Here is a 10,573-nt window from a genome sequence, read left to right as displayed (position 1 = left end):
TATTTCATCTCTAGTTATCGACTACGGAAAACCCCATTTCTGCCCTCTCTGGATTCTGTCATACTACGAAGGGGAAGGGGGATGAGCAAAGGGGTTTTATGGCTCTCACTTCCTTCATTAGAACTTCAAAGGGACTGAATGTGGATTCTCACCAAGAGGACTGACTGTAACAATATGGCCATCACCTTTCATCTACTACTCTCTGAATTCTCCCTTCTGCCGGACGTGACGAAAAGGGGGTGGAAATGTAACGCCTGGGATCGTGGCTGGAAGGATGGTGGGGTGGGGGCTGCTTGGGACCCCTTAAAACCTTGAAGGGTAGGGGTTGGCCCCTCAGATCCTGTCTAGAACGCCGCTTTATTTTGAATAAAACTTTGTTGCTGGAATTCCAAGCGAGTTCGTTTGTTTTGGGATCCTGAGCCACGTTCCAAACACACTCTCTCATAGCCCAGCCCACCTCACAGGGTTGTTTTGGCAGAAAAAGGAGGAGGGAAGAGTACTCGATCTGCTCGCCGCTTTGAGTTATATGCAAAGATAATGAAGGCAAAGATATAAATAAACTTTTAAAAAATGCACAACGTATGATTTGTTCAGGCCACAATTGGCCTTAAATATAATCCCAAACCGATGATCCTAATTTGGAAGCCATCACGGTTGGTTCCTTAGGACAAGCCAACAAGCAGAGCAAAACAAGGGACGCCCTGCAAATTCAGCCACTTCCTGACATTTCAGAGTTTGGATAGAGTTGCGAAACTTTTTCAAAGTCTCATGCCCAAAACCTCACTGGACCAAAATTACTTTGTTCCAGGACAACATCCATCGCTATTTATATCTGGTTGTAAGCGCTGATTCCCAATTCTTTAGCTCCTTTTCTTGGGGAACAAACCGCTGTCTTTGCCACCTGCCTAGCTGAGGATTATGGGAGCTGAGGGCATTTGGAAGGTGAGCATGGGAAGGCTGGGTGAAGCTCTTCCCTCAGTTTAGGTGGGACACAGCTCCATAAATAGGACTTTAAAAAATGACTTTAAAAAGAGGCAATATTATTTCTCCCAGTGTCAGGTAGGCTAGAGAGATGAAGTCAGCTCAGCATGGATAATAACCACATTCCTTTTTTAAATTTGGTTTGATACACACCCAGCCGTTTCGCTGTGTTATGAAACTCTCAGTATTCTTAGACTGGAAATTCTGGACACCAGTATCTAAAAAAACATCTGTATATAATAATAATAATAGTAGTAAAGTTGGAAGGGACCTTGGAGGTCATCTAGTCCAACCCCCTGTTCAGGCAGGAAACCTTACACCATTTCGGACCAATGGCTGTCCCGTCTCTTCTTCAAAACTTCCAGTGTTGGAGCATTTACTGTTTCTGGAGGCAGGCTGTTCCACTGATTAATTGTTCTCACTGTCAGGAAGTTTCTCCTTAGTTCTAGGTTGCTTCTCTCCTTGATTAGTTTCCACCCGTTGCTTCTTGTCCTGCCTTCAGGTGCTTTGGAGAATAGCTTGATTCCCTCTTCTTTATGGCAGCCCCTGAGATATTGGAATACTGCTATCATGTCCTTCTCTTCGTTAAACTAGACATACCCAATTCTAGCAACCGTTCCTTATATGTTTTAGCCTCCAGTCCCCTAATCATCTTTGTTGCTCTTCTCTGTACTCTTTCTAGAGTCTCAACATCTTTTTTACATCTGTAAGGTTCTACACCAGGCAAGGAGGGTCAAAATCACTAGTTCCAACCCCAGAACATCTGAATATACATGGACAAATCTCTGCAAGCCTCTATCAGGTTTTTGTCCAGGAATTGTGGAAAATCACAGACACCCTCCATCTGATTCTGTGGGAAGTCAGCCCCCCCCCCCAGAGTCATCTTGGAACTGTTGAAAGGACTGTGTTGAAGACTGGAGATAGATGATGTCATCAACCCAGTCCTTTCAACAGTTCCAAGATGACTCCACACCCATTTGCACCACTCAGATGACCCAGATGACCCAGAGGAACCTCCAGGTGGCCTCAAGGTCCCTCTAAAAGAATGCAAATAACCAGCAGTCTGCAAGGAGTATAAATCCTTCCACTCCCCATCATCCAGCCAGAGCTGAAGAAATTTCTTGGATGAGAAGTGAAACTTCTTCCAAGGAAAAACAAGAACGTCCAGGTGCCTCCTGAAAAAACATCTTTGGGACAACTGTGTCCTAGATGACGGAGAATCTCCACAGACATCTTCCTTCGGGGATCACAGAAAGCAAGAGATCCTGGAGATTATCTAGTTTAGAGTGTCTCAGCCTTGTCAACCTTAGGAGGTGTGGGCTCCTTCTGGGCGTTGAAGTCCACACAACCCAAAGTTTTGAAAAACACTGATCTAGTTTAACACTCTGCCCAGGCAGGAATCCGCCGTGGCTGTGAATAACAAAAAGTGCCACAAATGGACTTTGACAACCAAAGACCAACATTTTTCCATCACGATAGTCGGGCGGTGCTGCTGTCATGTTCTCAGTAGCTTTCCACAATGTCCAACTTCTCCCGGTTTTATGCTCCCAAGGATTTCCAAAGATGACTCATTTCGCACTGGATTCAGCCATTTCATCCTTGAAAAGAGTTTGGGATTGGGAACATATGATATGCTCTTCACTTGCCCCTCCTGAGACATCAAAAAAAACCACCACAATTTAGCAGTGGCTGTCCTCCTGGACCAGCGCTTAGCTCAGACAGCTGCATGGTCAGCCTTGAAGAAGGGAGCGTCTGTTGCAACAGGCTCTTCTTCCTCCATAACGTTTATCTTGTTTATACGACAATTTAGGCTTTGACAAACATGCATCTCTTTCACCCTGCATTCTTGGAGCAATTCAGGAGAAACACAATGACCTTCGTCAACCAGTGAAACTGGAGGTTTAAACAACGCAGAGAAGGGAAAAAAAGCCACGTCTGGGGAAAAAACCCATGGAAAAAACAAGCCACTGTATTTACTCAAGGCCGTGAGGCCAACGGGAGGGAGCTGGGGGATGATTTGGCACAGCCGGTGGTCTCTTGTGGGCTGAAACTTGATTACACGCTCTGCTGATGACCAACTGCCAGAGAACAACCTGGCGATCCAAGAACAACAAGAAAAGAGAAAACAAGCCTGGAGAACCAGCCACGTTTCATGTGGCTGGACGTGGCATTGTGTGGCATTGCCAAGACATGAAATGGTATAGACAGGGTTTCCTGCCTGAGCAGGAGGCTGGACTAGAAGACCTCCAAGGTCCCTTCCAGCTCTATTCTATTCTAAGGACTAGGGGAGACACGATAGCAGTATTCCAGTGTTTGAGAAACGGGTGTGTGCGTGTGTCAATTTATTCTCCAAAGCACCAGAGGGCAGGACAAGAAACAACAGAGGGAAACTCATCAAGGAGAGAAGCAACTTGGAACTAAGGAGAAACATCCTGACAGTGAGGACAATTAAGCAGTGGAACAGCTTGCCACCTGAAGTTGTAAAGTGCTCTATCACTGGAGGCTTTTAAGAAGAGACTGGGGTCCCTTCCAGTTCGATTCTGATTCGAATTCTGAGTGTAGCCATCGCTTCTCCGCCCTCAGAGGCCAGCCTTCCTGCAGGGACCCCCACGACATCTGTGCCTCCTGCAGCATAAAGTCTGCTTGTTCCCACTCTCACCGGGCGCCATTTTGCAGTGACGTCCCTCTTTCTTGCCGTGAGCAGGGCAGAAACACCAACAGCTTCTAGGGAATTCCATTTAGCAAGAGCTCCACGCAGGTAGTTCTCAACTTATGACTGCAACGGAGCCCAGAATTTCTGTTGTCAAGTGAGGCATTTGTTAAGACAAGTTTTGCCCCCATTTTACAACCTTGCTTTCCTCAGTTAAGTGAATCGCTTGCAGTTGATAAGTCAGTAACCCGATTGTTAATGAATCTGGCTTCCCCGTGGACTTTGTCAGAAGTTTGGAAAAGTGACGCCCAGGGACTCTGCGACCCGTCATAAATACGAACCACTTGCCAATCGTCTGAGTTTTGATCACGTGACCACGGGGATGCTGGAAATGTCGTAACTGTCATGGTTCCGACAGATGAAACTCTTCCAAGGATTTTGAGGCATTGCTTACCTTAAAAGAATCCTTATTCGAGTAGCATAGCATTGGCACGTACACAGGCCAAGCCAAAATCTGAATTCCCCTCCCCTGAGCACACAGTACCAAAGCACAACTCCCTCTTGTAATTTACAGTCATAAATCACATTCTCCAATTAGCTTGAAATGCAGGCTTTCCCTCCAGTTCTTCAACCCGGCCATTTCTTATCATCTCTTATTTCAAAAAAACCTTGGTTCTCACCCTAGTTACAATATTGTTCTGTCTAACTAAACTCCCATGGACCTTCCTCCTCCCTCCCCCAATATCATCTAATTCTAACTCTAATTCTAAGAGTAAAACATAAGAAGGAAAATGGCTGCATCTCCATATGTTGTCAAAGCAAGAACGTCCGATGTTAGCAGCGTTGACAGTTTAAGTGTGAAAAATGGTTATAAGTCATCTTTTTCAGAGCCGTTATAACTTTGAACAGTTGCTAAATGAACTGTTGTAAGTCAAGGACTTCCTGTATGCTGAAAGGGGGGAAAACGTGGGCAGGGGGGATGGAAAAACGAGTATTTGTGCCCAGAGAGAGGCTGATGTGGAAGTTGCACAACATCAGGGCACAAAAACTGAAGAATCAATATATCTTAACACTCATCCTCCTCTACTCTCCAAATATTCTGTTTACCCCGCAAGTAAGCCACTGCAGGATCTATCAAAGAACCAGATCCAATTTGGGCAACCACTTGTGATGGCCAGTTGCTCCAGGGATCAAAAATAGACAACATTCCAGTTGGGAGCCAAGGAAAACGCTTGGTCACTGCAGTGTGGTTAGAAATGAGACAAAAATCTGTGTTCTATGCCTTTTTGGGTCTTCAGATATACTATTTTTTTTTTCCTTTTGGGAGGAGCTGATGATATTTTAAACCTCTGGCTCAGGACAAGTGCTGAATTACAGTTCCCATTATCCCCCACTGGGCCAGGACTGCTGGGAGCTGAATTATATGGAAGGTTTGAAAAATCAAGGCTGGGAGGATCAGCACAGCCCCGGGCTTTCGCTGCAAAAACCTTTCATTTCGCAACCCAAAGTAGAACGTTGTGAGTCAACAACGCTGGCGTCCCTTCCTCAAATGCCACCAGGAACCCACTTTCCTTCCAACAAGCCAACATTATCAGGGCTTCGTCCTGCGGTGGGACTCCAGCATGTTTTGACAGCTGCAACACAGTCTCGCTGCAAAATCACGCAGTTTCCTTGGAATTGCAAGGAAATGGTTTTGCCAGAGCTTTCCTCTCAGATGTATTTATCAAGATCTCTAGACTCTCCTAATGGCCTCCCATCCGCTGGGTCCGATTCTGCTTAGTTTTACCGAGCCTTTAGTAAATATAAATATGAAGCAGGTCCAAATTTCAATTTGCTCGTATTTTTGCTGGAAATGTACTTTACACTCAAGGCACTTAAGATGGTTAAGCGCATCAAACATGCATTTATAGGGCTGGAAGGATCCTCAGAGGTCTTCTAGTCCAGCCACCTGCTCAAGGCAGGAGACCTTATACCATCCCAATCAAATGGTTCTCACAACACAGGCCAGACAAGGAATAATGGATGGAAACTGATCAAGGACAGATTCAACCTGGAAATGAGGAAAAAATTCCTGACAGTCAGAACAATCAACCAGTGGAACAGAAGTTGCCTTCAGATGTTGTGGGAGCTTCATCACTGGAAGTTTTCAAGAAGAGACTGGACCGCCATCTGTCAGAAATGGGGGAGGGTCTCCTGCTTGGGTGGGGGGTTGGACTAGATGACCCTTCCAACTCTGTTATTCTATTCTATTCTATTCTATTCTATTCTATTCTATTGCATATTCTATTCTATTCCATATGCTATTCTATTCCATTCCATTCCATTCCATATTCTATTCCATATTCTGTTCTATTCTATTCTATTCCATATTCTATTCCATATTCTATTCTATTCCATTTTCTATTCCATATTCTGTTCTATTCCATATTCTGTTCTATTCCATATTCTATTCTATTCTATTCTATTCTATTCTATTCTATTCTATTCTATTCTATTCCGTATTCTATTCTATTCCGTATTCTATTCCATTCCATTCTATTCCATATTCTATTCCATATTCTATTCTATTCCATTTTCTATTCCATATTCTATTCCATATTCTGTTCTATTCCATATTCTATTCTATTCTATTCTATTCTATTCTATTCTATTCTATTCTATTCTATTCTATTCTATTCTATTCTATTCTATTCTATTCTATTCTATTCCGTACAGGATTCCAGTCTTTGAGGGGCTATCATCACAAAGAAGAAGAGGGGGGGTCCATTTATTTTCCAAAACACCAGGACAAAAAAACGGATGGAAACTAATCAAGGAGAGAAGCAACCTGGAATTAAGGAGAAACTTCCTAACGGTGAGGACAATTAACCAGTGGAACAACCTGCCTCCAGAAATCGTGGGTGCTCCATCACTGGAGGCTTTTAAGGAGAGTTTGGACAGCCATTCGTCCGGAATGATATAGGGTCTATCATTCCGGACGAATGGCTGTCCAATCTCTCCTTAAAAGCCTCCAGTAGGGGTTTGGACTAGATGACCTCCAAGGACCCTTCTAACTAAATTGTTATTTAACAATTTTAAGAAGAGACTGGACAGCCATTTGTCCGAAATGGTGTAGGGCAGTGGTTCTCAACCTGTGGGTCGGGACCCCATTTGGGGTCGAACGACCATTTCACGGGGGTCGCCAAACAAGGCTGTCCGCCATTTTTTCCCCCTTTTCTTTGGCCACGCCCCTGGCACCCCGTGATGTATAAGTGGTTGGGGGTCACCACAACATGGGGAACTGTATTATGGGGTCGCGGCATTAGAAAGGTTGAGAACCACTGGTGTAGGGTTTCCTGCCTGAGCAGGGGGTTGGACTAGATGACCTCCAAGGTCCCTTCCAACTTTACTATTATTATAATTTAGGTGCTAAAGCCTAACTGCGCACAATCAGGAAATATGCACGCCTGCCTGTGGGCAACGCCAGCCTGAGATGTGCCCGGCTTGCTAAAACTGCTACAGAAATGCTAGGGGGAAAAAAAAAACAAGCTGGCCGTCTTCGCACGTTAGCTGGGAAGGCGTCCCATTAACTCAGTTTACGACTCCGCGTAGGATCCTGTTAAAAGGGAACCAAGGGGGTCCCCCCCCCAAGCTGTGCCCGACTTGAGGCTGGCCAAACCCAAACCCGACTCTCCCAACAGACACTGAAAGCCCACCGACCCCCTCTAAGGGTGGGGTCCTGCCCCCACCCCTCTTCCGGCCAGGACCCTGTTGGGTGGGCTTCTCACAACCCAACACCCGGGTGGATAAACCCAACAGGTCCATGTCCAGCAAGACAGACTGGGACTCTGGTGAATGACTGGGGTCCCCCCCCTCTGACCCAGCACTGGGGGGGTCAGCTCCTCTCCGCCCCCCCCCCTTGCCCTGTCTGAGCCCCTCCGCTCTGCCTGATCCGGACCCTGCAGCGCTGGGGACGGCTGGCATAGCGCAGGCGGCGCCAGGGCCAGGTGGGACCCCGCAAGAGCATCTAGCCGGCCTCTCCCCCTCCCGACCTCCGTGCCTACCTGGACTGCGGGCGTCCGTCGCTCGCCCACCGGAGGGGCGCCCGGCTGGCCATCCGCGCTGTCTGCGCTCCACACTGCTGGGGGGGGGGGTCGTCTGGCCACGCCCCTGACTGTGATGTCAGCGCCGCTCTCCGCCCCCAGCCCCGCGCGAGAAGGGCCCCTCCCTCGGGGGAGGAGAGGCTGCCCGGATCGGCGGGGGGGGGAAAGAAATGAAGGGGCTGGGGAGGGGGGGGGTCTACCCGCCTTGCTCTCCTCCAGCCAGAAGGGGCGCGGACCCCCCCCACGCAGCCCCGTTGGCACCCCTGCTTCGTCGCCTCTCCATCCCTCCCCCTCCCGCCTTCATGAGGACTTGGAACTTGTTCTCCTGCTCCAGATTGTCCCGCCGCCTCCGCGCAGCGCAACCAGCTGCAAAAATCCGACCGGCCAGCGGGAGGGGCTTGACTGGGCTTGCGAGGAGGAAGCCAGCTGGGCACGGAGGTGGAACCGACTAGACCTGGTTTTCCATTGCCTCGTTCCTGGGGTTCCCAGACAGTGGCTGGCCCCAGTTGGCTTTGTGCCCGACTCAGCGTCCCCCAGTTGCCCGCCCGATGCCAAAGTAGCTCGGGTCATATCCCTACAATCCGCTTTAACCAGGTCACTTCATCAACTGTTGCATCCACACGTTTAAACCACGGGTTGTTGAACTTGCTGGCCTACAAGCCAGGGCAACTGTGGGAACCCCCGAAGTACATTAGTTCAGCGGAGACAAGCTGAACAATATAGTCCATAACAGAAATAAGCCAGGAACACACTTCTCCCGGCAAGCACCACGTTCACACCACCCACACACCAGGCTGGAGGGGGGGGAACCTCCTTGCAGCTCCGTGTGTGCACCATTTGCTAAGTCTAGGGTTCTTTGGCACCACTGCGCAACTTCCCCGGATGGGTTAAATTCCCCACCCTGGTTAAGAGGAACACAAGATAGTTACCCTAGTTGGGTTGATGCGACTCGCTCTTAAAATTCAGAACCAACTGTGGGTCACGTCGGCCCGGGATGCTTGTGAAAACCGCTGCAGAAATGCCTGGGAAACATCAGCTGTGAAGGGGGCCCGTTCAGTCCACCACTAGCCAAGTTAAAGAGACCCCCACGCTGGCACGACCCATCATGGTTAATGGGGCTTGGCTCACCCTGCTCCAGTCTGCAGGGCAGAGAGGACCTTTACTCCCACCTTACTCACCTCTCCAAAGACAGGAGCAGAAATGCTGGTGTTGCCTCAGCTCCTCCTTCTTCGGCTTCACACAACCCCTGACACCAGGATGAAGGAAACCTGGCTAGTTTTCTCCCCCCCCCATGCCCCATTTCCTCCCCCCCGCGAGCGCCTCAATGCCCAGGGACACCCCCCCAGCCTCACCTGGACTGCGGGCGCCTGGTGCTCGCCCCCCGGAGGGGCTCCTGGCCGTCCATCCACCCTGCCTGCCTGCGCTGCCCGGGCGAGGGATAGTTGGCATGGGACCCGCCCTCGACTGTGACGTCGGCGCCCCGCCCCTGCCCCGCCCCTCCTTAAGGGGCTGTCCAGATCAGCTGGAAGAGAGGGAGGGTCCGCCTCCTTCCTCCCCCCCCCATCAGTCCTTCTTCCCCCCCCCCAGAAGCCGCCTTCATGAGGACTGGAAACCTGTCCTGCTCCACCAGAGCCAGGCTTTCCTGCCCACCTCTGTGTGGCAGCGCAGCCAGCTGCCAACATCCGCTCAGCCAGCTGGGATTGCCCGGCCTGCAGCAGGTCGTGAGAATGGCCCACAGGTGGAGCTGGCCTGGAGACCTGGGCAAGGTTTGGGCGGAAAGTGTGGGGGGGTTGCCGTTGCTTCCTTCCGGGGGCTCCGACGGAGCGGCTGGCCCCCAGGTCAGCCAGGGGCTTGGGGGTCCAACTCAGGGACCCCCCCAGTTTCTTGCCCGACTCCATATCACAAAAAAAGATGTTGAGGCTTTGGAAAAAAAATCAGAGAAGAGCAACTAAGAGGATCCAAGGCCTGGAGGCTAAAATATACGAAGAACGGCGTCAGGACTTGGGCTTGGCCAGTCTAAAGAAAAGAAGAAATAGGGGAGACACGATAGCAGCGTTCCAGTATCTGGGGGGCTGCCACAAGGAAGAGGGGGTCACGTTATTCACCAAAGCACCAGAGGGCAGGACGAGAAACAATGGTTGGAAACTGATCAAGGAGAGAAGCAACCTGGAATTAAGGAGAAACTTCCTGACAGTGAGGACAATCAACCAGTGGAACGTCTTGCCTCCAGAAGTTGTGGGCGCTCCCTCACTGGAGGTTTTTAAGAAGAGACTGGACAGCCATTTGTCCAAAATGGTGTAGTGTCTCCTGCTTGACCATGGGGTTGGGCTAGATGACCTCCAAGATCCCTTTCAACTCTTGTTATTCTGTATCGTAGGTCTCTACGGTCTGCCTAGTGTGAGCATGGATATCCCTGGATAGTGAGGTGGGCAATATATAAATTTAATAAATAAAGACCCACTTGTATTTCTCTGCATTAGCTGCTGCTTTAAAATAAAGCAGAATTAACTCTTTCAAGACTGTTTTGGAGCACAGCCATGTGGATCAGAGCATCCCCTTCAAAATCCTGCACCCTTTTACAAACTCCTCTACTGACTTGATAATTAACAGACTACCTTACAGGATTGTTGTAAACACTGTAGATGCCCGTCATGCTAAACCACAGCTGGAGTTCTTGTGGGTTGTTCGCAGCTGGCTTAGGCAAGAGTGAGAATGGGGCTGTCATAGTTTGTTCAATAATTGGGTTTTTAAAAAATAAACCTGTAAGCTATAAGCTATGCAGAAATGCCTTATAAAGATAGCATGAAAATTTAATAAATAAACAAATCCGTGCCAGATATCAATGCTGCCGTTCTATGGT

At 49.0% G+C, this 10,573-nt stretch overlaps 1 protein-coding gene across 5 annotated transcripts in view; it reads right to left on the bottom strand.

Annotated features, from left to right (window-relative positions):
- The window catches only part of GPSM1 (G protein signaling modulator 1), a 60,068-nt gene extending 50,886 nt beyond the window's left edge, over positions 1 to 9,182 (bottom strand). For 2 of the 5 annotated variants that reach the window (XM_039364165.1, XM_039364169.1), the window contains exon 1: positions 9,066 to 9,182. In XM_039364165.1, coding sequence (XP_039220099.1) covers positions 9,066 to 9,118 — 53 coding nt within the window. In that variant the 5' untranslated portion in view covers positions 9,119 to 9,182. Of the gene's footprint in view, positions 1 to 7,674; positions 7,855 to 8,642; positions 8,853 to 8,891; positions 8,960 to 9,065 lie in introns of those variants that run through there. The other 3 variants (XM_039364166.1, XM_039364167.1, XM_039364168.1) reach the window with 3 other exon arrangements.
- Positions 9,183 to 10,573: the final 1,391 nt, after the last annotated feature.

The sequence above is a fragment of the Crotalus tigris genome, unplaced genomic scaffold, assembly GCF_016545835.1.
Source record: "Crotalus tigris isolate CLP2741 ecotype Arizona unplaced genomic scaffold, ASM1654583v1 scf7180000019692.1526454, whole genome shotgun sequence".
NCBI lineage: Eukaryota > Metazoa > Chordata > Lepidosauria > Squamata > Viperidae > Crotalus > Crotalus tigris.
Note: the sequence above shows the minus strand (reverse complement) of the source record. Positions and strands in the feature narration are given on the sequence as shown.